The sequence below is a fragment of the Ascochyta rabiei genome, chromosome 6 (assembly GCF_004011695.2).
Source record: "Ascochyta rabiei chromosome 6, complete sequence".
Classification (NCBI taxonomy): Eukaryota; Fungi; Ascomycota; class Dothideomycetes; order Pleosporales; family Didymellaceae; genus Ascochyta; species Ascochyta rabiei.
Genome location: NC_082410.1, coordinates 791,154 through 817,657, shown reverse-complemented (window position 1 = coordinate 817,657; position 26,504 = coordinate 791,154). Strand labels below are relative to the sequence as shown.

The 26,504-nt window shown below is 54.3% G+C and overlaps 8 protein-coding genes across 8 annotated transcripts, besides 6 other annotated features; 4 read left to right on the top strand and 4 right to left on the bottom strand.

Annotated features, from left to right (window-relative positions):
• Positions 1-204: 204 nt before the first annotated feature.
• On the bottom strand, positions 205-2,092 carry EKO05_0004138 (uncharacterized protein; the record flags this gene model as incomplete). Its single annotated transcript, XM_038938675.2, has 4 exons — positions 205-439; positions 581-659; positions 713-1,845; positions 1,899-2,092. The coding sequence occupies 4 exons, from the start codon at positions 2,090-2,092 to the stop codon at positions 205-207; spliced, it is 1,641 nt and encodes a 546-aa protein (XP_038799951.2).
• A 1,502-nt stretch (positions 2,093-3,594) lies between these two features.
• Positions 3,595-5,605, top strand: EKO05_0004137 (uncharacterized protein; the record flags this gene model as incomplete). Its single annotated transcript, XM_038938748.1, has 2 exons — positions 3,595-4,085; positions 4,147-5,605. The coding sequence occupies 2 exons, from the start codon at positions 3,595-3,597 to the stop codon at positions 5,603-5,605; spliced, it is 1,950 nt and encodes a 649-aa protein (XP_038799950.1).
• Positions 5,606-5,765: 160 nt separating this feature from the next.
• Positions 5,766-7,039, bottom strand: EKO05_0004136 (uncharacterized protein; the record flags this gene model as incomplete). The annotated part of the gene is made up of 2 exons (XM_038938682.1): positions 5,766-6,408; positions 6,459-7,039. The coding sequence occupies 2 exons, from the start codon at positions 7,037-7,039 to the stop codon at positions 5,766-5,768; spliced, it is 1,224 nt and encodes a 407-aa protein (XP_038799949.1).
• A 1,865-nt stretch (positions 7,040-8,904) lies between these two features.
• Positions 8,905-8,929: a tandem repeat.
• A 340-nt stretch (positions 8,930-9,269) lies between these two features.
• On the bottom strand, positions 9,270-14,289 carry EKO05_0004135 (TAT-binding protein-like protein 7, AAA ATPase; the record flags this gene model as incomplete). Its single annotated transcript, XM_038938698.1, has 2 exons — positions 9,270-9,766; positions 9,849-14,289. The coding sequence occupies 2 exons, from the start codon at positions 14,287-14,289 to the stop codon at positions 9,270-9,272; spliced, it is 4,938 nt and encodes a 1,645-aa protein (XP_038799948.1).
• Positions 14,095-14,119: a tandem repeat.
• A 1,696-nt stretch (positions 14,290-15,985) lies between the features above and the next one.
• On the bottom strand, positions 15,986-16,911 carry EKO05_0004134 (uncharacterized protein; the record flags this gene model as incomplete). Its single annotated transcript, XM_038939017.1, has 2 exons — positions 15,986-16,014; positions 16,065-16,911. 2 exons carry the CDS (start codon positions 16,909-16,911, stop codon positions 15,986-15,988), a joined length of 876 nt encoding a protein of 291 aa, XP_038799947.1.
• A 262-nt stretch (positions 16,912-17,173) lies between these two features.
• EKO05_0004133 (Dihydrolipoyllysine-residue acetyltransferase) lies at positions 17,174-18,725 on the top strand (the record flags this gene model as incomplete). The annotated part of the gene is made up of 3 exons (XM_059636320.1): positions 17,174-17,252; positions 17,305-17,409; positions 17,605-18,725. 3 exons carry the CDS (start codon positions 17,174-17,176, stop codon positions 18,723-18,725), a joined length of 1,305 nt encoding a protein of 434 aa, XP_059492303.1.
• Positions 17,441-17,509: a tandem repeat.
• A 931-nt stretch (positions 18,726-19,656) lies between the features above and the next one.
• EKO05_0004132 (mitochondrial aspartate-glutamate transporter agc1) lies at positions 19,657-21,971 on the top strand (the record flags this gene model as incomplete). Its single annotated transcript, XM_059636319.1, has 5 exons — positions 19,657-19,836; positions 19,906-21,099; positions 21,161-21,323; positions 21,370-21,711; positions 21,766-21,971. 5 exons carry the CDS (start codon positions 19,657-19,659, stop codon positions 21,969-21,971), a joined length of 2,085 nt encoding a protein of 694 aa, XP_059492302.1.
• A 393-nt stretch (positions 21,972-22,364) lies between these two features.
• Positions 22,365-22,391: a tandem repeat.
• Positions 22,392-23,814: 1,423 nt separating this feature from the next.
• EKO05_0004131 (uncharacterized protein) lies at positions 23,815-25,569 on the top strand (the record flags this gene model as incomplete). The annotated part of the gene is made up of 5 exons (XM_059636318.1): positions 23,815-23,934; positions 23,983-25,100; positions 25,150-25,347; positions 25,404-25,506; positions 25,555-25,569. The coding sequence occupies 5 exons, from the start codon at positions 23,815-23,817 to the stop codon at positions 25,567-25,569; spliced, it is 1,554 nt and encodes a 517-aa protein (XP_059492301.1).
• A 341-nt stretch (positions 25,570-25,910) lies between these two features.
• Positions 25,911-25,958: a tandem repeat.
• A 446-nt stretch (positions 25,959-26,404) lies between these two features.
• Positions 26,405-26,422: a tandem repeat.
• Positions 26,423-26,504: the final 82 nt, after the last annotated feature.

Sequence of the window (26,504 nt, the reverse complement as noted above, 5' to 3'; positions counted from 1 at the left end):
CTGCTTAGTTTAATCACTGGCACTTCTCCCAAGTTCCGACTCCGATCAACAATGAAACTCGTTTGGAAAGTTCATTGTAAAGAGTGACACGAAGTCTTGCTTCATTACTGATCATACTACAACATGTCACTGTACATAACTAGAAAGATGCCAAAGCCAAGCTCCGTCATGCTAGCAAGCACGGTTTGACATTTTAATCGTTTTTCAGTGAGTGTTGGGTGCGACCTCCTTGCGCTCCTCACGGATGACCTCCTTACCGTCGATTCCGACTTCAGTCATGGAGGCGCGGCCCTCACGGTCAGCCTCGATGTTCTTGATGAGCTCGGTGATACCGAACAGGTCGTCCATCTTCTCGAGGGACAGACCCTTGGTCTCGGGAACGAGGAACCAGACGAAGAAGAACATGGAAAAGCAGAAACATCCGTAGATGAGGAAAGTACTGATATCTGTTAGTACTCTATTGTTTTGAAGTGCGCGTTCCCCTGGGGTCCTGGTCCTGTGCGCAATGTGCTGCGCACAGGCCAAAACTCAAGACCCAGTGAAAGCGAGTTCTGGAACCACCACAGAGGACTCAACTTACCCGTAACCATTGAAGCCCACAGTTGTCATCATCACGGGCGTCGCTCTAGCTACAACAAAATTAAATAGCCATTGGGTTGCTGGAAGACAGTTAGCATCTCCTGGATCAATTTCGTTGCCGTTGGGGACATACCAGCAGCGATAGCGACGTTGAGCGATCGAAGACGCGCGGCAGGGATCTCAGAGACGTAGATCCAGCACACGGGACCCCAGCCGAACTGGAAGAAACCGGCGAAGAGGAATACACAGACAAGAGCAAAGTATCCAGCACCAGGGACAGCCTTGCCCGGCACTGGGGGATCAAAGCGCATGTAGAGGCCGATGTAGAGCATGGCGAGACCCTGTGCAACTGAGGTCCAGAGAAGCGAACGACGACGACCCAGAGAGTCAGCTGCGAAGATCAAGAAGGCCAGACAGGCAATCATTTTCACAATTCCGTAAATGCCAGTAGCGAAGAGCTTGACCTCGTTGCCTTCGAGACCGAGCGCCTTGAAGATCTGGGGTGCGTAGTAGTTGATAGCATTAGTACCAGTCATCTGCTGGCAGATCATGAGGCCGATGGACAGTAGAGCACGCTTTCGGTTACCGGGGATGGTGAACATCTCCTTCAGCAAATCTTTGACGGTAGCACCGGCGATGAGCATACGCTCATGCTCGAGCTGGTCGGCAATATCCTTGAGCTCAGCGGCAACGTATTCATGGGACGCAGGCAAGTTACGGACGCGGGCGAGAACTGAAGTGGCCTCCTCCCAGCGGTCTTGCTTGGCGAGGAAACGAGGAGATTCCTTATTCAGGGCCATGCAGATCCAGAGGAGGACAGCAGGAAGAGCCTGGAGAGCAAGGGGGACAATGTAGACAGCCTGGCTGCCGGAAATGTGCAACAGCGAACCGTAGTTGACCCAGAAGGCCAGACACGTTCCAGTGGCGATGAACAGTTGGTAGAGACCTGTAAGACCACCACGGATGGCACGAGGAGCGTTTTCGGAGATGTAAAGAGGGACGACCATGGAGGCAGCACCGACACCGAGACCAGCAACGAGACGACCGATGTACATGGCTTCGATGCTACCGGAGGCAGCGGCCTGTATGACACAACCAACGATGGTGACAAGACCGGCAAGCTGAAGCGTCCACCTGCGGCCATACTTGTCGGCCATCCAGGAAGCAATGAAACAACCGAGGAAACATCCAGCCTGTAGAGTCGAGGCGATATTGGCATTGAGATCGGCACGCGCTTTAGTAGACTTGTTGATGAGATCATACTTCCTGCAATGCACGTCAGCCGTGTGTAGACATCGAAGAGTAGTTGAATAGCATACTGCTGGAACTCCTTCAGCTCAAGAACACCTCCAATAGTACCAATATCGAAACCGAAAAGCATGCCTCCAAAACAAGCGGAGCCAGCCATGGCAAAGGCACGCCAGCCGTAGATCTCCGGGGGATCCTGCTTGACGGCATCGTTCTTGACGATGGCCCTGATGAAGCGAGCGCCGGTACTGGGGCGTCCGCTCATGATGACGGTTTGTAGGATGCGAAGATTGCGTTGGCCTTGGGATCAAGTCAAGTCTTTACCCTGCTCCAATGCTGGTCGACGATGCCAGTGAATGTGAGGAAAAAGAGAGAAGTCTCCACAGATTGGAAGATTTCCGAATGCGAACCCCTTGATATCTATATAACTGCACATACAGCGGTCCAAGCTCCCTGTCAAGACGGGGTAACCAACGCCGCGGTCCTCTGCCCCAGTCTCTCCCCGGACTCCAGACTGGATGGCACCCTCCACATGCACGTTGAACAGAGCGTCCATCTCCCAAAGGAGCTTCGTCAGAAGATCCAGAGAGCGTCTCTGTTTGTTCCGTCCAGTGAGATGCTGCTCACGTTCGACCTCTTGGCTTCCGCTTGCAGACAAGTTGCTTGGCTTGGCGCAATTCACCACCCGCCATTTGTGGAAGAGTGAATTTGCGTCTTGGAACAGCCAAGCACAGCGTGAAGTTCCGCCAACAGCGGGAGGACGTGGCGTCCCCTCCTCGTCAACGACAGCATGCGAAGCAAGTGTGGGGTCTTGGCGTTTCATGGAGGCCTTGGGGCCTCGCCCCCTCCCATGTTGCAGACAAAAACCGAGTGTAGTAGCTATCGATTCTGGACTTTTTCAATTTTTTCGAATTCAGCTTGGAGACCTTTACTGGGTTTTACGCAATTCTTGGTAAGTTGCAGAGAGCGCTGTAGTCTTTTACTTAACTATGAGGCAGGAATAATACAAGAGAGCCAGCCTGACTGGCTTCAAGGATCCAAAGGATTGGTATGTTTGCAGTCCGCTTTTCCCCACTACCGACCTCAAGTCGGTGCACATCTGGGGTAGTGGGGCCCTAGTCTGTTCTCGGGCGCAGAGCCATGTCCCGCGCATTTATCCGTGCCTCAAACTCGTTGTGAACACCCCCACAGCCGGTCCATCCGCGAAGGTAAAATTTGTGGATTTACTGTACGATACTGTGGAGTTTAGCGCAGGTTGCTGAATCGACTTTGCCCAAAAAATCGTGATTACGCGGTGGTCGCACGCAGGAAAATGGGTCGGGCAACGACAATCTGCAACGCGGCCTAGTAGCCTATCAATAACCCGAGTACCGACGGTTAAAGGGTAATATAAAGGAACCCGCCAATGTCGTTCGCACACACGCCAGTGACATTAGGACCTCGTTGTTCCAACGAAAGCCGCACTATCCCGGCTTCCCAGTCAAGCATTTTGGCACCGCTCGATTCGGCTCCGCATTCTCGCCTTAAACTCTTGGAACCTCTGGGCGCTGCTTCAACCTGCACGATCTCACGCCAGTCATTATCGATCCTGCAACCAAGCCACAAACACATTTGTGTCGTGTCGCTTGTTGTTGTTTGCTTGCGACCGCGGACCGGACATAGGGCCCACCGCTGACGGAAACTCAGCGCAATAATTATTGCGAGTCTTGACGCCTCGCAACCCACGCCTACGGAACGTAGTGAAGAGACCATTGGTTTCGGCGAATCATGAGTGTCGCCACGGCAGACGCCAACCGCGCGTTTCCCCTCCACGCTTTCTCCACGAATCCGCTGCGCAACAGAGATGATGCTGTCAAGGCTGCGACGTCGTTACTCGATCCGCTCTTGGCGGGCTTCTCGGACTATAGTTCCATGATCAAAGTCGGCTCGACTGGAACTCGCTTTGATGAAACTGCAGCGCAGGTCGAAGGCTTTGCGAGACCGCTGTGGGGTCTTGCGGCCTTGTTGGCTGGAGGTAGTGAATATGCTGCGACTGACAAGTTTGTTGAGGGCTTGGTGAACGGAACAGACCCTGAGAGTCCTGGATTTTGGGGCTATATGGAGGATATCGATCAGAGGATGGTGGAGGCGTGCCCCATTGGGTTCACGCTTGCTGTTGCAAACAAGCAATTCTGGGACCCACTGACAGAGAAGCAGAAGAAGAATGTCGAGACATGGCTAGGCAGTATGAACGGCAAAGAAATGCCAAACACGAATTGGTATGTCTCCCGTCTATGCATCCAAATTTTCTCTGAGGTTACAATACTGAGAACTGTGCAGGCTATGGTTCCGTGTCTTCGCCAACCTTGGACTTGCGAAGAACGGCGCAAACTGGAACAAGGACCTTGTCAAGTCAGACATCAAACAACTCAACACTTTCTACCGTGGTGATGGCTGGAGCAATGATGGACCAGAGCACTACCGTCAGATGGACTACTACTCCGGTTCTTTCGCGATTCAATATCTCCAGCTCCTCTACGCCAAGCTCGCCGCAGATATCGACCCCGAACAGGCCTCAGAATACAAGGAACGCGCACGACTCTACGCCCAAGACTTCGTTCATTACTTCGACCCTGAAGGTCGTGCAATAACCTTTGGTCGCTCATTGACCTATCGCTTTGCCATGGTCGCATTCTGGGGATCTCTAGCATTCGCTGATGTTGAGCTTCCCGCCCCCTTATCCTGGGGTGTTGTGAAGGGAATATGGCTGCGCAACCTGCGCTGGTGGACGACACAACCCGACATCTTCCAGTCCAACGGCATGCTCACCCTCGGCTACTCATACCCCAATACCTATCTTGCAGAGAACTACAACTCCCCTGGCTCGCCGTACTGGTGCATGCTCGCCTTCGCTCCCCTGGCCGCCTCAAAAGACCACCCCTTCTGGCAGGCCAAAGAAGAGCCCCATCCATACGCTAATGAGCGCATCGCACGACCCCTAAAGCACCCACGCCAAATCGTCGTGCGAAGTGGAGGCCACTCTTTCCTCCTTAGCAGCGGACAGTCGTGCCACTATGCGATCAAGAACTCCAACGCCAAGTACGGCAAATTCGCATACAGTTCCGCGTTTGCGTACTCCGTATCCACGGGCTACCAAGAGCTAGAGCAGTTTGTTCCCGAGTCCTCGCTCGCATTGTCCGACGACGGAGGCGAGCTGTGGAAAATGCGCAGAGCGCACAATGGCGACTCGAGCATCGAGACGTTCGACGGACTGCCCGTGCTCGTGAGCAGTATGAAGCCGTGGCCGGATGTCGAGGTGCAGACCTTCCTGATCCCCCCTACTGAGGAGACACCGAACTGGCATGTGAGGGTCCACAAGATTATGACTGGCCGCGATGTGTTGACTGCCGAGGGTGCTTTTGCGATTCACGGTGCTAAGGCGTCTGATGGACGGGTGTTCAGTGGATTCGATGAGTCGCTTCCTGAAGGCGGGAAGGAGGGCGATCAGAGCGCCCTTGCTGCTTCACGTTCCGGAGCTGTGGGTATTGCAGAGTTGTCATCGGCGGGCAGGCTTGGACACATCTTACAGGCAGATGCGAACAGCAACCTCGTTGAGGCAAGAAGTGTAGTTCCGTTGCTGCGTAATGAGCTAAAGGCAGGTTCGACTTCGTGGTTCGTTACTGCGGTGTTTGCGCTACCGAGCAGTGTTGAAGGATGGAAGAAGAGCTGGAAAGAGGGATGGGATAAGAAGCCTACCCTGCCAAAGTGGGTACAGGAGGAGATTGATGAGAGCAAGTAGATTACAGCTCATTGCTCTCGTGGTGTAAACCAATTTTAGAACCACTTTGCAGCCATGAGATCTACAGCTGAGGTTGGAAATTCAGAGGTGAAATGGTTCATTTGGTCTATACGCCTTACGGCTGAGTATCTAACATGTGATCGGTGACCTCTAGAGTCCCTTATATAGGGCTCAAGGTCTTCATGCTCCTCGTGTCCTCGCTCCACTGACTCAGTGGGGACCTAGGCCGTACTCTTACCCCTGCCTCCATCTCATCGATTTCCTCCTGGTTCGCAGGTTCACTAGTAACCTGCGTCGTCATCACGAGCTTGATGTCCTTGCTCCCATAAGGAAACAAATCATCCTGGCTCTCTCTCCCGGACGGCAACACGCTTCTGCTTGCGTTCTTCCTGTGTTTTCTCGAGTTCAGAGCTTCGATAGTAGTCTCGCCCCCGAACCGTGTAGGCTTCCCGTGCCAGAATGTAGAGAAGGTGTCGAAACCAATGTCGTCGGCGGGTGGCTCGTCGCTGAAGATCATGATACGGCGAGTGCATGTATATAGGAGGACGTCAAGCCAGCCGTTCGACGTAATCATTGCGCCGGACAGGCAGAGGCGGGCCAGTGAAGGTGGATTTCCGGTCATGGCAGCCATACGCGCAGATGCGAGTGGGAGCGTGCAAATGACATAGACGACAGGGTAGACTACCATGAGGTTTGATATTGCTTTGACCCGTTTCGATTCTTCGGGGGTATAGTAGCTGGTGCGAATCCGGTGGAGGAGAATTGCGTAGATGAAGGCGTAGATGAGGACATTGCTGAACTGGCTGCTACTGTCAGGACACACCTTCCTGATCTTTTCGTAGTGTAGACTTACAAAATGAAGATCCAGATGTAGTGGGTCCACAGCCTAAGGTCTTTGAAATCGTGGTGAATCCAGCACCATACTCCAGACCGTACGTAAAAGTTTGTCGAATGTAAACCGATGCCGATTGACGAGACACCAATGATGAAGACCCATGCTGCAGCAATTGTAGCGTAGAAGGCCTTTGGTTTTAGTCTGTAATCGAGTATTACCGATGCGAAAGTATGTAGTCCAATCGCAAAGCACCAGACTCCACTCCCAAGGTCACCAGTCGAGACGAGCCAACCTTGGGCAAAGCATATCGGGTTCTCTACTTGCAACGAGCCTAATCTTAGCCACTCGACATTCAGCAGAAAAGCAAGCGCTTGTTGTATGTCCGCCCAGAGAAGGTTGAAAATGAGGATGACGAATTGGTTGCTCCGCTTCGACTTGATGTGCCAGGATATGAGCTTGTAGGTGAGGATGGAGAGAAGTGTTATTGATGCTGCGAAGGAGATGAAACCCAGTGCCACAACCGCCCTTAGCCACGGATGTATTTCTGCCGGTAGTACGAAGCTGCCCGAAGCATCGTCCAGGGTCTCGGAGTTGATCATGTCTTGAAATCCCAGCAATGAAATTTTGCAGAGCCCAATTGCTGCTGAATCACGATCCAAGGCAGATCATCGAAGGAGTCTGCGCTGGTATCATGTCGAAGTGAATGTCAGGATTGAAGAGAAAATGGAACCGTGTCCGCAAAGAGTCACAAAGAAGCGAACAGGAGGAACGCCGGTACGACTATGGGGGTACGGTGGTGATATACGAGTCCAGCGGCTGCAGCAGGGTCCAGGCGCGTGCTGAGTGGTCCTGAGGGCTGACAACAGTATGCAAACTGTAATCTGGGGACCCACTGTAGTGTTCGAACCGGTAGTTAGTCTCTGACTAGAAGAGTGAACCCAGGAGTAAGATTCGTGCTCGCGTGGCATCGAGGGCGGCAATGTGTAATCTAAACCAAACAGGGCGGATTTTGGAACAAAGCGAGCAGAGTAATAGAGCGTTACGGCACCTAGTGGAGAGCAAACAAGGCCGGTGGTATAATGGCGTCCGAGGCGCTCAATCTGGCTGCCATCACGCTTGTATGGGGTTTCCGTGTCGTGCTTACTGTGATTGGGTGACACATGGCATCATCTGACGTTGTCGTTGTTCGCATGTGCTGACCGATCGTATGAGCCCTGTAATCTGTTATTGTAGGCTAGTATGGACCGTGAAGGAGGCTTGGCGGCGTTTCTAGGCTACATGGCAAGTGTTTGTTCGGGTAAAGTGCCTTTCTGTCGTTGATAGGCGTCGGCATCATGCGGGATCGCGAGTTGTGTAGGTGCTCGGTAAACGGCAATGTCAGCGAGTGTAGAAGACTTCCAGAACCCACAAATGCCCGCTTGGGGTCCTACATGGAATGGAGAGCTCGTCGAGTGGGCGAAGTTGAAGCAAGCCTTCCATGTTGGATGACGTGTCTGTCCTCTTCGCCAAAGCCGGTACGCTTCGAGGTTCTTCATTTAGTCAATGCAGCAGGGGTACGCGTTTAGCCGGACATTCAAGCCGGACATTCTCTCAAATATGCTGCCAGCCACGTTCTGTCAGCTGCATGCCGGTCATCGTGGGAGGCTGCCGTGCGCCATGAACGCATCAACGGAAAGCCAGCGAATTCAGCCGCAAAGAAGCATCGACGTGGCCTCGCATGACATTTCGAGTGGATACCGATTTGAATGAGACACAGTGTTGAGATCTACGTTTCTGGTTCCGACATCGAGGGACGTTGTCTCGTGATAGGATCAATAACCCACGAGTAGACGTGGGGCTGCGCCAAGCACTTAGCGCCCATCCCTAAAAAGGGTGGCCTGTGAATGAGCGATCGATGCTCCACTCCTCGGTTTTCAACGCGTGTCCAAACCTTGAAGACGCAGGAGCACGTCCTTCAATCAATCAGCGGGCCGTTTTGATATTTGAGCACGTTCCTCGAAGCTTGCTACCCGCCAATGAACATGACAGAACCACGCCGAACGAACGCCTGCATGTACCTTGCACGCTCACTCCTACGAACTCACTGAAACACCAACATGGAGTCTCTGATTGTGGTCCATGAGGGGCTTGCATTATCTCAACAATGCGCTATCAAAACGCTATGTATACCAAAGTAATCATGGACCACTAATGTACCCATGATCCCCCCCCCCAAACAAAGAGCTTGGTTCAATATCTCTATACCCACCCTAAGATAGAACCCCGACCAAGCTCTCCTTACTCAGCGCTAGATCGTCCCGCACCCTTCCTGCAAGACCCAGCACCCACACCTTCGGCACGTTTGAAAAGGGCGCTCCTTGCACATCTTCTAATGCTCCAATGATGATCTGCCAAGTGATGCGAATCTGTTCTAGGAGTGAAATGTAGAAGCAGATTGTCCCCCAACCCGGGGGCGTGTGACTGGAGAAGAAGAAGAAGAAGAAGAAGAACAAAGGGTCTGGGGATGGTGGTACGTGCATTGTAACAACCTCGACACCGGCGCACCCGATACACGAGGGAATGGGAGCATGGCTTCGTCAATGTTGATTGGATTGACTATCTAAAAATGCGAACGCAAAATCACAGCTTCAAAGCAGCTACAGTTGGGATACAAGTTGGGGGTATGTGTCAACCAGAGTTGCAAGTGCAACGAAACGCCAGTCGTGCAAAGCGTCGCAAAGTGCAGCGTCCAAAAGATAGGAAATAAAAGATTGTGCAACATCATCGTCAAGCTCCGACACCGCGGATAGTTTTCCCGTCTTTTGCCAGAACTAATGGCTCGTGCGATTCCTATATCTGCGTAGCCATCTGCGTTCGACTGTAGTAATCACTTCTAGGCAGCTGTGTGTAGGCCCCGGCCTGGCTTGCGTCAAACTCATACTGTATCTGCTGCTGCTCGTCCTCGTATTCTTGGCTTTGCTTGAGAATCTTCTGCATGGTATCAATATCCTCAATGATGACGTTGAACGCATCAGCAACAGCGTTGATGACCTTGTTGCGGTTGTACTCTCTGCGGTGCTGCCAGATGGTCTCCATGAGCGCGGCATTGACTTGTTCCAGTTGCTCGAGCGAGCATCCTGATGATGCCGTGACGAGCTTTCCGTGAAGCTGTACAAGGGAGCTCTCTTCAAGAATGAGTTGAGGCTCGGGCTGGGGCTCGGCAAGTATGTCGACGATGTTCGACTTATGTGCTGGAGGAGCTGGCGCAGGCATCTGCGATGATTGCGAGGGCTGAGAAGTTTGCGATGGCGGCGATCCAGATGGTTGGCTGCTGATGAATTGTTGTTCTGCATCGAAACTTGAGTCAGCTGTGTGCTCGGGAGAGAGGAGGATTGAGTTCAAAACGACGGTAAAAGAGGTCTAGCGTACCTTGTGTGTCTGGAAGCTGTGACCCACCGGCCGGCGCAATGAACTCTGGTAAGCCAACATGGCTGACACCATTGCTGCTCTGGGTACCGAACTTGTTATCGGAGGAACGTTTCGAGGTCTGATTGCCAGATGTAGTGGTGCTGGCACTGTTATAATAGTCATGGGGCAGCATGTTCGGGTTGACGAAGGTTCGAGCGGAGACTTGCGACTTCTGTGTCATCTGTGTGTTAGGCTTGCTGGGTGTCTGGAACTGGAGATCGGCTTGTGTGCTGGCAGTGATGTCTTGTTGGCTGTCCGGCATATGCAAGTCTTCGTCTGCCACATGAGATGGCACCGTCGATCCGTTTTGGTGTGAATGCTCACCGCTGCCTCCTGTACCGTTCGATAGTGATCCGTCATGAGGCGGACGTAATGGCGTGACAGGAGGAAATCGAGGTATAGGCTCACCCAATACGATAGGGCCTGAAGTCTCTGTTGTCCCGTGGGACTGCTCAGGCGGTACCATGGGGACCTCGGGAGGCACCTCTTGGCCTTCTGCGATCGCTTGGTTGCGCTTTTCCTGTGCTCTCTTTGCTCGCTGCAGCTCACGCTCATACAGGGCATCGCACTCCTGTGTTAGCCACAAATATTGGGCATCCTTGCCGGTAAACCAAGAATCTATATCCACTTCCACGTTCGCAACCATCTCGTTGGCTTTGAGCGTTCGCTCTGCATCTTGATATGTTTTCGAGTCCTTAGCCAGAGTTTTGATGTCGAACAAGAAATCCTTGGGGCGTTTGTAGTACCCGTTTGAAAGCCGTTGCTCAATTTGTGATAGGTCGAGGTTGTAGTATTTGTTGCCGCTCTCGACGTGCAGCAACACGCCTACACCCTTGTTGTCCTTCGACATCTCCCAAGGTCGAGTCATACCTTCTGCCTCTCGCTGTTCCCGGCTCAAATCACTGGTGACACGGTTGGGATTTTGCTCCTCGATAAGGTACGCATACCAGCTTGGGTCCAGAACCGGCTTGAAGAACCTTCTGTGTTTCTTCTTCAGGTTGTCCATGATTGGTTGAATGGTGCTCTTCAACTTGTTCAGTGTCAATTGGTCTTGCTTCCTTTGCATCTTTTCTCGCGCAGCGATTTCCTTCGGATCCAGAACCGGCTCAACGATAGGCGCAGGTTCCAGAACAGGGAGCACTCGTTTCTTTCTGTTCTCGAGATCTGGAAAGTCGACAGGAGACATGCGGATGTATTCGCTAACGGAGTTGAAAAATTCAGAACGTCCTTCTTGGTCCGGTCGGTTCAGCTCGAATTGGTTACTGAGGGAGAAACCAAAGAGATCAACCAGCATTTGTCGATCGGGTTTGGTCTCGACATTCTCAAGCTCCATGACACCTAACAGCATAATCGGTTCGTTGGCACCGATGCTACGCAGGAGAAGTTTGAAGGTCTTTATAGCGGCTGGAGGCAGCGTGTTATACCATACGTCCACGGCCGGGATGTATATGACACTGGGCTTGTGACGTCGAACTTCCGTGAAAAGTTGCGTGATGGCAGCTTCAGGAGATCGTGCGGAGTCTTCCAAGATGGTCGGCAGATCGAAAGACTGAACGTGGAGACCCTCAATCTTGCTGAGCAGTGCAGCTCCCAGATATTGTTGACCCATGCCTTGCAAGCCGGTGATGAGGAGACGAGGCCTGAAGATCCTGCTGCTTTCAAAGTTGCGCATAGTGGTTTCGCGCTCGAATCCCTTCTCGTCCTCACGATCGTCATACTCTGCCTCTTCCAGCGCGGTGAGCGGCTTCCTGCGAGGAATGAGTTCGTCGATGCGTTTGATGATCCCTGCAAGAGGCCTTCGTAATAACGGCTCTATGCTCTTGGGAAGCGGAGCTGCTGCCGCCATGGCTGTTCGTTGTGAGGAAGGCACCATTTTGTTCACTGATACCATGAAGTCCTTAGCGAGAACCTTGATCTCACTGGGATGAATGAGCAATTTCTTTTCGGACTGATAAATCTGCGGGTAGGTGCCTTGCACTGCATTCAGAGCTGCTTCCGTACAAAGAGCGCGAAGATCGGCACCACCATAGCCCTTGGTCAATTCCGCAAGCTGATCTTTCATCTTAGGATCAAGCGGTGGGTCCCAGTTCTTGGTGTGGATGTCGAGGATAGCACGTCGTCCTACAACGTTGGGCAAAGGAAAGTAGAATTCACGATCGAACCGACCAGGGCGTCGCAGAGCATTGTCGACCGAGTCGGGACGATTGGTTGCGCCGATGACGACAACTTGCCCACGACCATCCATACCGTCCATGAGGGCAAGCAGTGTTGCAACGATGGAGGCGTGTATCTGCTCCTGCTTGCTGGATCGGACAGGTGCTAGACCATCGATTTCGTCGAAGAAGATGATACTGGGCTGCGTCTTGCGAGCTTCCTCGAAGAGAGTGCGGAGCTGCTTTTCAGCTTCTCCCACCCATTTGCTGAGAGCGTCGGCGCCCTTGCGCATGTAGAAAGTGACCTTCTGGCCATGGGAGCTGACACTGGAGGCCAAAGCGCGCGCAAGCAATGTTTTACCAGTACCTGGAGGTCCGTGGAACAGCACGCCTCGAGGTGGAGTGATCTTGAAGCGCTGGAAAACCTCCGGGTAAAGCAAAGGAAGCATAATCATCTCCTTGAGCTTGTTGATGTGATCATCCAACCCACCAACACCATCAAAATTGACGTTGGGATCGACACCCAACGGATCGGCATCAGCGAGGGCCTTTTTGTCTTTGATCTTGCCAAAATTCGCTGGACCACCACCGGAACCTTTGTCTTGTTGTGCCGAGTTGTTATGAGCCTGCGGGAAAGCTCCGAATCCTGGTGCTGTCGCTGCTGTGGGTGTCATCCCGACCATGCTGCCGAAAGCTCTAGGCATTTTCTGGACCTCATCGTCACTACTGTCGGAATCATCACCGTCCTGACCAAAGCCAACCTGGCCTCCGCCGAATGGACCCTGGTTGCTGAACAGAGTTCCAAACGCTCCACCACCTGCCTTGGAACGTGACTTGTTGATCGCAGGTGCTGCCCCGTCCTCGTCATCATTGTCGAAGACCGCGTTGAGTTCTGGGCGAACAACTCTATAATCGACAGTACGGCGCTCGCGACGTCTAGGACCTGTCTCGTAAGATAGATCCTTGTCCGGCACGCGTCTACTGAGCCGACGACGCTTGTTCGAGCCGAGTTCTTGCAGCTCGTCTTGTAGTTCGTCGTCGTCCAGTGCAGACTCTTCTTCAGATGAGTTGCGCCTGCTTCGCTGAGACTGTCGTGTCCGGCCTCTAGTGCGGTTCGATTTGCGTGCGGAGCCTGAGGCGCTCTCAGAAGCTGTGCCTTTGCCTTTGCCGTTGTCTGAATCAGACATCTCCTCCTCCTCTCCTTCAGCGTCAACATCAACTGGCTCGAAGTCGCTGCTTTCCTCGGCGCCCCTCTTACGTTTCTGCGATGTCGCTCGCGACCGCAAATTGCGACCGCCACGCGTGATGGGTCCTTCTTCTTCATCAGAGTCCTCTGCGGCACGGTTGTGCTGGGACTCTTGGATGACGCCTTCCATGCCCTCATCGTTTTCCGCTTCCTCCTCCTTGGTTCCTTGGGCCTCCTGTTCTGGTGACTCCCTTGCGCTGGATTCTACCTGCATTTCTCCGGCAAGGAGCTTGTCGAGTGGGCCCGGACTGTCTTCTTCGCCCTCGTCGCGGATCATGGAAACTTCCTGGGAGGCTTCTTCAATGGTGCTGGGCGCCTGGACTTTGGGGCCCTTGCCACCTCTAGTAGTGCGGGCAACCGATGGCTCGGGCGTCCGAGTGCCTTCCCGAACAACATTGACATGTCGCCCAGAGTCGGAAAGGGCCACTATCGGTGCTTCTACATCGTGCGAGAGGCGGCTACTACGCCGCGTGCCAGCGACTTCAGGCGTCTTCCCACGCGTAGGCGCGATGGATTTGCTGCCCGTGCGCGTGCGCAAACTGCGGGCAACAGCGTGTTCAGGCATCTTCAGCTTGACGATGAGCGAAGGCTTCTCGACCTCTTCGATCGATGGCTTTGCGCGTCGTTGCCCTGTAGCTCGCGGCCTGTCGTCGTCGCTTTCAGAAGGCGTGTCTTCTATCTCGTCTTCTTCGCTCTCTTCGTACGTGACTTGCTTCTTGGTCGCGCGGCGCACGCTACGGCCTGTCGCAGGGTTGACCTCGGGCTCCTCAGACTCGGAGCGGTCGGTGAAGGAGTCGTCCTCAATGATGTCGTCGTCGTCGTCGTCGACGTCGGAGCCGTTGTAGAGGCGACGCTGGCGCTTGCTGCCTTTCTTCTTCGTGCCCGGGGTCCTATTGGCGCGGCGACGTTGCGGTGGCGCGCGCTCGACGTCGTCGTAATCGTCGTCCTCCGGATCGGAAGCAGTGGGGTCGATGTCGAACTTGCGCTTCGTGCGGTTAGACATGGGGGTGAGTGCGGTGAGGCGTTCAAAGGCAGTCGTATGAGAGAGCGGGCGGGCGGTGCGATCACGGTGAATGCGCTTACACCGCTATGACGATGCTTTCAACTTCCACTTGACATCAGAAGCGCGTGACGCTGCTCCTGCGCTCGCGACGGCAAATAGAAACGTGCGCGCAATGTTGGGCTGTGCTTGTCGTGATGTCGCGTCGATGCAGCTCAGCGATCGAGCAGCGGGAGGGCGATGCACACCGAAACGTGGAGTATCTAATAGTGAACAGCGACTGCGAGATGCAACCGACGCCTGATGGATGCAGCGAGCCACAGAGAGAACCAGTTAAGGCAGATGACACTGGAAGAGAGGGAGGGGACGGTCTCGCTGTTGTTGTTCTGTTGGTGCGAATCTCGTCCAAGCGCCGCCAAAAGCTCGGCGAATCATGCGCATTCTGACACATTTGAGCCCGCGAAAGCTATCGCAACTTCAATGCACAACCACAACCACACACTCGATAGGACGCTCTATTTGCAGAGTGAACGATCTCTTGAAATTATAGACAGCTGCAGGCTGGGTTTCCTGTCGCTTTCCGCGCGTTTTCGGGAGTCTCCTGACACTCCGCGGGCCCTTGTTTGAGCTCTTCTTCTTGTTGTAACTCTCATCGCTGCCGGCGATCAGCTGCAGGTACAGGATGCGGCTCAAAAGCTTAACTGTGTTTGACAAGTCCATGCCATGGTCGATTGTGGGGAAGTTGAACAAAAGGCACGTGCGCTACCTGGAGTGCCCACACAGAGTGAATAGCGCTCGCAAGGGTCGAGTCTGGAAGCGATGGCATTCTGAGTCCGCGGTTTCCAATTCATTGTTTTTCTATTCTTCCCTGATGAGACCGCGATGCCGAGTTCTGGCTGCATGTTCGTCGCCTTTCGATGACGCACCGTTCAGTGTCTGGCCACCTGACGTTTTGTTTCCCGAAGGCTGCTCAGAAGCACGACATTTTCCTTATGTTTGCTTACACTTTAGGGGCGGAGATTTTGTAGGTGGTGTGAAGAACGTCTTCAACCATGACTAAGCGGTGCTTTGGTGTTGAGTCCTGACTCCTGAACCTCTGCCTGTCACTCCAACAACAATGCCCGTAGGTTTTTGAGAATTTCTCTTTTTATTCTTATTTTGTTTTTTGAAGAGCCAGATAGCCAGGGGAATCCCGTAATCTTCTAGATATGTGCAGGCTTATACTACTTCTGCATTGCTGCCTCCTGGCATTTAGGGAGGGTGCATGCTTCAGCCCGGGATTTCCTGCAACACAACAGAATTGGCTCGCCCAGTCATCACCAACTTCAACGCGATCAGCATCAGTTTCGGTGTTCCAACTATCTCGAGGCAAGACTTCATGATATCAGAATCCAGCGTGTTCTTGTAAATGCCAGTGTTCAATCATGTGTGGGGTAGGGCACATCTTAAGGAGGAAAAAAACTCCAGAAAAAAAAATAAAAAAGATAAAAATACATATAAAACTGCAGATGGTGTAGTTGGTTCATCAGCAGTATTGCTATCTGATATCGTAGTTCGTCTGGGTATCTGACTCTCAAAGTATTCTACAATTGCTTTATACATATAATTCCTACAGTATATGGCGTCGCAGCCTGCTGCGGTACAGACGAGTCCAAGGAACAGGGGCTGGATTAGGGCGTCTCTCGTCACAAGTACGGTCTTATTCTTCCGGTAGGATACGGTCGACAGCTGCACGAGATTAGTCTCTGTTCTTCGCGAGAGAGTGGCTAGTAACGTACCTTTGCCGTCCTCCAGCAAATAACCTGAGCAGTCAATTTTCCACTTCTCTCCTTGCACCTCTACTTTTGCAATGCCAAATCTCAGCACTGCAAACTTGAACTTCAAGAAGAAGTTGGTCCATTTCTGATGCACCCAGCGCGCTGAGCCTTCCCAAACCTTGGAGACGACGCTCATCTCGCCTAGGTCCTGCCACACGCTCTGCCGCTTCGCTCGTTCAGCCTCTTGCAATTCCACTACCATGGGCTGGCACTTCTCGCTTAGTGTTGCGCTTCCAAGGTTGGTGTAGATGATGCGCTCCTTTGCCCAGGGCGCTGGCTTGACCGTCATACGCAACTGCATGGGACCGCCCATCATGCTCGGCACAATCTCGAGCGAGCGCATACGGTTTGTAGGCGCACTGCAGATGTAGCAGCCGATTGCAACGAAACCCAGCCCAACTACAACGTATGTTGGCCGTACGAAGAAGGCCAAGTCGGGGATGTCCTTGACGTCTTCCTGGAACTTGATCGCGTAGGCTCCTGTGCCAATCCACAGCGCTGCAAGGCCGTACACTTTCCAGTAGTACCACTTGCTCTTCGGTGCCTCGTAGAGAACAACAGGTTGCCGTGTTTGAACAACTTGCCGCAGGACGGGGTCGCTGCTGACGAATGTGGACGGTCTACTCGGGGCGCTCTTTGGGTACTGGTATCTACGAAGGATCGAGGAAGAGAAGTTGCGCGAGCTGCGCACAGCGTTCGACTGGGGCCATTGCTCTCGGCTTCCAAACAAGGCGGTGCGGAGGGACGCGGGCAGGCGCAGAGGCGATTGTTGCTTAAAGGTGGCGAAACCCCGTGAAGACGCGGCCATGCTGCAAATACCGTCAGCTTTTGCGTGCGGCGAGGAGCACGCCCAAGACAGCTTAGATGAATGGGTGAACGTCGTCGCAAGCAATGGGCGGAGGCGTGCCTGTAGTCTGGTCCCAGAAATGTCACACCGGCGCGTGCACTGACCCGGTCGTTCTCCGAAGCTTTGCGCTCCCTCCCAACATTCAACACGACTGTCCAGTGTCCCCCTCCGACACCCCGCCCACCTCCGCCGCCGAATCCTCGCCCGTGCCAATTGGTCTCCCATGGCTTCTCTCGCTGCGGCATGTAGGGTGTCGGCACGCGCTGCATCGCAGCAGCTGCGCAACCACGGCGCGAGGCGAGGTGAGCATTCTGCCCTTCGGACAGGGAAGCGTCGCTGACAGCTCTGGTGTAGCACTGCACGCTGGCCAGCCCTCGCTGGCTGCCCAGAACTTCAACATGCCCGCTCTTTCTCCGACCATGACCGAGGGCAACATTGCGAGCTGGAAGATCAAGGAAGGTACGATCGACCCTGCCCACCGCGATCGAACAGAAGAAGAAGAAGAGGAAGAAGATGATGATGATGAAGAAGAAGAAGAAGAAGAATAAGAAGAAGAAGACGGAGGCACGCACGCAAACGCACTGCAACAAGGGCATGAACGGGCTTTTTTGGGATCTGATGGACTACACCCAGCAACAGCGCTGACCTAGCTAGGCGATTCCTTCTCCGCCGGCGACGTCCTCCTCGAGATCGAGACCGACAAGGCCCAGATGGACGTCGAAGCCCAGGACGACGGTATTCTCGCCAAGATCATCCAGGGCGACAACTCCAAGCAGGTCCAGGTTGGCACCAGGATCGCTGTGACCGCAGAACCGGGCGACGACCTTAGCTCGCTCGAGATCCCCGCCGAGGACGCCGCAGCGAACAAGGCAGAGGCCCCCAAGGAGCAGCCCAAGGAAGAGTCAAAGTCAGTGCCCAAGGAGGAGCGAACTGTGACACCGCCCGCAAAATCAGATAGCGCGAAGAAATCGTCCAGCAGCAAAGCGACGAAGCAAACATACCCGCTTTACCCCTCTGTCGAGCATCTGTTGAAGAACAACGGGCTCTCCAAGGCAGACGCAGACAAGATTCCCGCATCTGGGCCAGGAGGAAGGCTGCTGAAGGGAGATGTGCTGGCCTACGTGGGCAAGATCCAGGAATCGTACCCCTCAGAGCTGGCAGACCGCTTCACGAAGCTCTCCCATCTCGACCTGTCTAACATCAAGGTCATGCCCAAGAAGGAGGCACCCGCCAAGAAGCCCGCCGCTGCGGCCAAGGCTCCCAAGGTCGTCGAGGATCTTCCCGTCGAGATTGCCCTTCCCGTATCTCTTACCGCTGTGACAGAGTGCCAGAAGCGCGTCAAAGACTCTATCGGCGTATTCCTACCTTTGACTACGTTCATTGCTCGCGCTACAGAACTCGCAAATGAGGACTTGCCCAGGTCCAAGACTGCAAAGCCTACTGCTGATGAGCTGTTCAACGCGGTTCTTGGCTTGGACAAGGTGGCAGGAAAGGAGTTCTCGCGCGGCCACTTTGTGCCTCAGGTGACTTCGCTTCCTCCCACGACTGTAAACAAGCGACCTGCTAGCTTCAAGAAGCCGGATGTCCTTGAGATCCTTGCAGGAAAGAAGACAGTGGCTCGCGGAGCCAAGGCAGGCGGTGGAACGGAAAGGGTCGTTGGGCCTCTGAACGTATTCAGCGTTAGCGTGCCTAAGGGTGACGAGAAGAGAGGGCGCGTCTTCCTCGAGCGCGTCAAGGCTGTCTTGGAGGCCGAGCCCGGCAGGCTGGTCGTTTAATTACCCTTGAGCTCGATTACATAGCGTTGTATCATACTGCCTCTGACTACCACTTGGACTGGCAAAGACCGAACAAGAGTCCGTCTTGCCCTGTATCCATTTCTAGCAATTGAGCATTTCGTCTATTTTGGGAAATGATTCCCACTGCAAATACGCTAACCTGTCACCTCCCGATTGCGCCCGCGAGCTCGAGGCGAGCCACGATTCTACTGGCAAACAAACTGCTCCACTGTCAGTGCGTCATACGTTGTTTGAAACTTGGCAGCTGCCGTTCTCCCGCGAGACATCGAGCCATGACAGGTAACTATTGGTTGCACCAGATTTTCAGACAGTGACAGCCGTACGACGTAGCAGCTCCCCCTGGTCCTGGAGCGAGCAGCGGCGCTAGAGCTTGACGGCTCACGGCTGGTAAACACTCTCTGGTGGTCCGAGAAGCATGAAGCACGCAAGCCTTTACAAGAGCAGTTACCCCAGAATTCGACAGCTCAGCAGGCTGGAGTGGCTCATGCTCGACCTTGTTTCTGCCGCGAGATCACGTTCGATCATTCGATGATGGACAGTGGGCGGAGCGGTGAAGGCCGTTGCGTGTCGCCGTGTCAGCCCTGAATAAACAAAGGGCCTCGCACAATGAACCCTCGTGCAAGCGGCTGCAGTGAAAGAGCAGCCTGCCAGACAAGGAGACGCGCACATAGCTTACCGTGATATGAAATCATAGCTACCGCACGGTGTTGACCTGCTTCCGCCCGCGCCTTCCCCACGTTTTCGCCGTCCACCGTGCATTAAAATCCTAGCTCCGAGCTCGCAGTGACAGGACGGCGCGACTCATCTCTCCCGCCCTTCCTTTCCTCCCGTCATTCTTACACCTTCGTCGACGATACCATCGAAGCCAATTGCACGCTATTGACGCGGTGCAGCTCTTCCTTCACTCACCATGGCGGCCCTCTCGGAGCAAGTGAGCGAAGTGCTAATAGGCACTACCAATGAGCCCCAGCTGTCGCAGCTCACGCGCTCGGCTTTCCTGAAGCACGCCCAGAAAGACGAGGCTTCAGGCGAACACTATCTCACCGAGGACGCCTTCATCGAGGCCGTTGCGCCTGAGAGCGAAGACTACGTAAGCAATTGCGCCTGCAATGTGTCCGAGTCGAAAACAGAGCAAAGCTAACGGCGCGCCTGCCATCAGCACAAAATCAAGCGGTACCAGTATGGCATTCTGTTCCAGGTTGCAGATCGCGAACGGAAAGGCAGAGTCAACATCCACGACTGGGGCGTCTTCCAGAACTTGCTTGCGAAGCCGGATGCCGAGTACGAGGTCATTTTCCGCTTTTTCGACAAGAAGGGGACCGGCTACATCAGCTTCGACGAGTTCTACGACACATGGAAGGCACATAAGACAGAAGACAGCTTGCCCTTCAATTGGGAAGCCGAGTGGGCGACGCTGTACATTGGCTCCAAGAAGCACAGGCACGCCATGACGTATCCTCAGTTTGCGCAGATGTTGCGCGGGCTGCAAGGCGAGCGCGTCCGACAAGCCTTTCTGCACTTCGACAGCAACAAGGATGGCTACATTGAGCCTACAGACTTCCAGCGCATCATCCGCGAGACCGCTAGTCACAAGCTCTCAGACTACCTCCTTGAGAACCTGCCTACTCTTTGCAACATCTCTGTAGGAAGCAAGATCTCGTACGCCAATGTGCGCGCTTTCCAGAACATGATCCAGCAGATGGACATGGTCGAGCTGATCGTTCGTAATGCGACCCAGAAGAGCAGCGACGGCAAGATCACCCGCACAGACTTTCTGAACGAGGCCGCCAGAATAAGCAGGTTCAACTTGTACACGCCTATGGAGGCGGATATTCTGTTCCATTTTGCCGGTTTGGACGACCCGTCCGGACGACTCAGTCTCAAAGACTTTGCTCGCGTCCTCGACCCCTCCTGGCACACCGTTTCATCTCTTGGAGCCACAGCGATCGCCGACGCCGGCCAGAAGGTCTTTGCTACTACCAAGTCGATTTGGCATGACATTCTGGAGTCCGTTCATCACTTCGCGCTCGGCTCCTTAGCTGGAGCGTTTGGTGCCTTTATGGTCTACCCCATCGACTTGGTCAAGACAAGAATGCAGAACCAGAGAAGCACAGGTGTTGGAAACGTTCTTTACAAGAACTCGCTCGACTGCGCGCAGAAGGTCATCAAGAACGAGGGTTTCAAAGGACTCTACTCTGGTGTGCTGCCTCAGCTTGTTGGTGTAGCTCCCGAGAAGGCCATCAAGCTGACGGTGAACGACCTGGTACGAGGAAAGCTGACCGACAAAGACACGGGCGCCATCAGGTTGCCCCATGAGATCCTTGCTGGTGGCATGGCTGGTGGTTGTCAAGTGGTATGTCATCTTCCATTAGACTGGCCAGAGTGACTGCAGGCAACTAACACCCCTGGCGTAGGTCTTCACAAACCCCCTTGAAATCGTCAAGATTCGTCTGCAAATCCAGGGTGAGCTCGCGAAGAACGTCGAAGGTGTGCCCAAGCGGTCTGCCATGTGGATCGTCAGGAACTTGGGTCTCGTTGGTCTCTACAAGGGAGCCAGTGCCTGTCTCCTGCGTGATGGTAAGTCTTTCGCACGCATTTCGTGGTTGTAATTGACGCGTGTTAGTTCCCTTCTCCGCTATTTACTTCCCGGCTTACAGCCATCTGAAGAAAGATTTCTTCGGCGAAAGCCCGCAGAAGAGGCTGGGTGTTCTCCAGATGTTGACTGCCGGTGCCATTGCTGGTATGCCCGCAGCGTACCTTACCACGCCGTGCGACGTGATCAAGACGCGTCTGCAGGTCGAAGCGCGAAAGGGCGAGGTCACGTACAACGGTCTCCGTGACTGCGCGAAGAAGGTCTGGCAGCAGGAAGGCTTGAAGGCCTTCTTCAAGGGTGGACCAGCACGTATCATGCGATCGTCGCCTCAGTTTGGTTTCACTCTGGCTGGTTACGAAGTGTTGCAGCGATGTAAGTAGCGCGGGTGCTGTCTGTGTGTCTGATCCAATACTAACACATGTGCAGCCCTCCCGATGCCCGGAGGCTCTGACGCTGACGCTAGCCTGGAGCCCTCGGTTGGTCTCGAAGAAGCCACAGCACCCTTGCCGTACCTGCGGAGCCGCAATGCGCTCAAGGTCATCCTCGACCTGGACGAGAATTTCGGTCGCCCAAGAGTGCCAGCAGGGCACACATTCCGCGGCATTCCGGGCTTCGGCGGTAAGCAGGCATAGAATCACAGAGCAAGAGAGTGTGTGCGGCTGATGCGTCCTACTCAAGTGGGATGAAGTCAGCTGGTTCTTGGTGTGAGATACCTCGTTTGGCGCAGCATTGCTTGAGCGGCCTGTTTCTTGCTTTTCCTTGGGGCGTTGGTTGTTTCTTCCAGCACGACGTTTTACTCGGCATTCAACAACAGCCAGTGGGGGTTGGTGGACGTGCGCTAACGAGCGCGGGGGTGCTCGTACTTGAAAGCAACGCAATTCGAAGCATGTTCGAGGCCACAATAGACGGAAGCATACACAGCGGAGACTGTAGGATAGGCCGACGTCGTGGTGGGCGAAGCGGTGGAGTGTGGATTGGTTGATGTGCGCGGTGAGGCACGAATGCGTCTGCGCAGTCGGTATAGTCAGCAGCAGCAGCAGCAGCATCACGCACACACAAAAGAGGACATTGGTACTACTGTTCACGACATTTGCATGAAAACGTGAGTGGTTTGTTGGGTGGATCTGCGTGTTGGGTGCGACTCACGACTCACGGCGCGGGGCCAAGAGCAAACATGAAATACCAGCCACGGATTCGGGGCGGATAAGCTACTGCAAACGAGCCACCTCGGCCGTAGGTGGAGGCTCAGCCACTCGCTGCAGGCCGAGGTCGTGTCCGTGATTTCGCAGTAATACCGAGAAAAGCTCGTAGGGCCCACGATCGATGGTCCGTGGACGTCCGTGGACCCCACATGGAGCAGGCTCTGGAGTTCTTGTTGCGGGGATCGCGTGCACGGGCCAGGCGCTTTGGCTCCGACCCTGCGTCCAGGTGGTTCTCTTGAGAGAGAGCCTCATAATTGGAGTGTCAGCCGCAGCGGCCTGTCAGGCTGCGCCCCGAGGAGACCGCGACGAAGGTCGTGTAGAGGGGAGCTTGTCGGGGCCTCCAAGATGGCGACCACACCCTGCACGCACTTCCCCTGTCCACCCTGAGCGCCTTTGCAGCCTCGCAGCCTCGCAGCCTCGCACCGCAGCCTTTGCACGTTACGTATTGGATTCCGCCGCCCGGAAAGACGTCTGGCGAAGGCCTCTGGCGACCAGACCCCCGCATCAGCCTTCACCGCGCGAGCCCGGGAACCTCCTTTCGTCCCAGCCAGCCAGGCGGTCACCAGCACCCGCCTTTCAGGTGGCACACAGCCTCGCGATTCACAGTCATCTCAAGCCCCAGCGTCGCTGCCCTCTGCCGCCGTGGATGAGGGCTGATCGGCGCGCCTGCTCCACCACCTTGAGGCTGAAAAGTAGTCGTCGCACTGGCACCCGGGTACGTTTCCACCGTGCAGAGCCGCCTCTTGTCCGCGGCTCTGAGCCCACTTCCAACTTTCTCCACGCACCTTCTCCACAACTCAAATCTTATGTTGTCATTTTCTCCGCTCTTTTTAGGAGCCGCCTCGACACGCAAGACGTGGTAGCCCTCGCTCTGCCCACATCCTCGTTCGCCTAGCTTGCATGGCCAGCGTCCGTCACGAGCGGCAGCCTTGGACGCTTCTGTCGGCGTTGGATGAGCCTCCATCCTTCGTCTTCTCCCTCTGACCTCCTCGGAATTTTTCCGAGCCCTTTTACACTACGCAGGCGCCCGACCTTCTGGCCTCTGTCCACCGGATAATGCCACACTCGGTCATGCTGACCGTCTTTCAGATTCCCATCAACCACTGCTCTTGCTGTCACGCTTCCCATCTCCACCGCGGCCCGGGGCTCTTTCTTGGGGCTTTTGAGGAGGTGTGCTTGGGATAGACGACGCATCTTCCCAGCACCGCAACGTAATTAACCTTTCTTCATCAAGGCTAGACCCTGTCAGCCTCGACTCCGGCAGCACCTGCCAATGCCTGGAGACTATTTCTCGGACGAAGACGCCTTTGGTCCGCGATCTCCTGGTCTCACCGCTGTCAAAGTCAACGCAAAACCTGAAGAGGAACCACCGCCTATCGTGACCCAGATCTTCGTCAGTCCCCCTACCTCCCGAAATCGCAAAAAGTCTAAAGTTCGAAAGCATCGGCCTACGCAAGGAGACTGGGTGCTCATCCGAGAAATGGACCCGAATCGTCCAGACATCGCCCACGCAGTCAGCCAGGAAGCCTTAAACTCTGGATCCGAGACCGAATCATCCGACGAAGAGATGCATGATCAACCAAGTGACACGACGGCCGCCGCCCCAAACCTATTGGCAACTGCGCAGCAAAATTCCAAAGATAGGGGCGTACTTTCGCCCAACGTCCGATCGGACTCGTTGGCAGATGCAAATCGACACTTTGATCTCAGTGCGCTCGCCGAACAGAGGCGTACGTCACATGCATCCCACGCATCCTCTACGGGATCGGCCTTGGTTAGCGTAACGTCCAACACAAGCACCAACGGCTCTGTCAACGGCTCAACGCTCAACACCACGGCAAATCACCCTCCTGCAAATGGCGATCATGTTTCTGACTCATCAGCTATATCACCACATCTGCGCGGTCTCACCATCTCACCTTCAAGAGGCCAACAGGGCGAGAAGCTGCAACCATTACAGACTCTCCAGCCACCTCCAGAATCAGCAGCCTCGCCAAGCCAATCACTACCATCTATTGCACAGTTCGACGACCTCGTCCGTTCGGCGGCCAATGAATCCGATGCCCCAAGCAGGCTCGCGCATCGCCAATCCACATCCTCATCTGGGCAATCACCGTCCGCCATCATGCGTTCCTTGTCAATCAGCTCACACTCACCGGCATCTTCGATTCCATCATTCAACCCTTCTTCGCCCGTTAGTGCCAGTAGTGACGCTTCACGGATGGGAGATGTCTTCCTTCGATCAAAAGAGCACTTCACGCTCTTCGGGCCCGGAGGAGCTAGGAGACCATCGCAGGTCGCGGATGGGACGTACCCTCGGTCGGCCTCGATTTCAGTGGAGCATTACAGCAGCCCTGTCGGCCACAGTGTAGACATGCTGCAGACGCCTGTAGAAGGTCGACAACGGGTCCTTAGCATTGATGGTGCTTTGGCCTCGAGGCATCTGCCACCACCTGTTGGATCTGGCATCTCGAATATTCCACAGAATATGACTATGAGCTACAAGTGCGACCAGCCGGGTTGCAATGCTGCACCCTTTCAGACACAATACCTTTTGAAGTAGGTCAGTGCCATATTCTGCACCAATGCATGCTAACTAGATTTTCAGTTCACATGCGAACGTCCACTCGCAAAGCCGACCACACTACTGCCCTGTCAAAGGTTGTCCACGAAGTGAAGGTGGAAAAGGGTTTAAGCGCAAGAACGAGATGATCAGACATGGCCTCGTACATCAGTCGCCCGGCTATGTGTGCCCATTCTGTCCGGACCGAGAGCACAAGTACCCTCGTCCTGACAACCTGCAAAGGTAAGTCCCAACAAACGTCAATCATCGTGTGACAGATTTACTAAAACGGCTGACAGACACGTCCGCGTACACCACGTCGACAAAGACAAGGATGATCCTCAACTTCGCGACGTCTTGGCACAGCGACCTGAGGGCGGCAGTCGCGGGCGAAGAAGACGAGTATGCTGACCTACACCTTTCAATCATGCCCTTATCTGACTTCCACAGATCTCCGCTTGCTAACAACCGAGTACCCTACTCATCTCTCTTGCTGCAGCAAGTTCTCGCAGCGAGTCATCTTACCCAAGATTGACACTATCCTGATATCATTTCCTATGTCGATATGCGTACTTTTAGCGAAGCAGGTTTTTTTTCCCGGCCGGGAAGGCGTATTGGGGATTGTTCACGGACAGGCATGTCCAACGGAGACCCAATCTTGTCTTGGGATAAGGGGGGAGGAGAACACCCAGCCCACCCTTGGCAGATGGATCTCAAGCAGAGGAACGGTTTGGATGGTGTCTTGCGGATTGGGGCTATCACGACACCTTTTGCTCTATATCATCTCCTCTTCTTCTTCTTCCCCATCCTCCTCCTCCTCCTCCTCCTCCTCCTCCTCCTCCTCCTCCTCCTCCATCACACTCTCATTGACCAATCCGCGCGTGGCTCGATCCGTATGCTTATCTTCCCCATCGCGCCCAGGAAGAAGCGGCTCTCTAAGCACACCCGAGAAACGAGTGTCTGGCTCACAATGCCTGGGATGTGGCTTGTTGGTTATAGAACGAAACGCAGGAACAAATTCATACAAAAGATTACGTTAAAAGGGGACGCTATCAATCGAAAAACACACATTTTGCTCTACAGCCGAAAATGTTTTAAATTTTGCAGTTGCAGTTGCTTCGCTAGCCAGCCTGGGAACATAAATGAATGCAAGCGTCGCCGTATCTTAATTTGGTACGTATGTTGTTGGCGTGGATACATGGGATGACATGGCTAGACTGAAGTCAGCGTGGCGAGGCTGATGACGTTTAGTTCCTGGGCCTCTGATCTCTTCTGGTTGCCCGAAAAGCAGAGACTGGACGGGGGGGGGGGGGGGGGGTCTGTCCATCTTGTTCGCCGCGCCAGGTCATTGCGCTTCTGCTCTTCCAGATACAGCCCGTGGCCCACCCTCCAGCATCCCT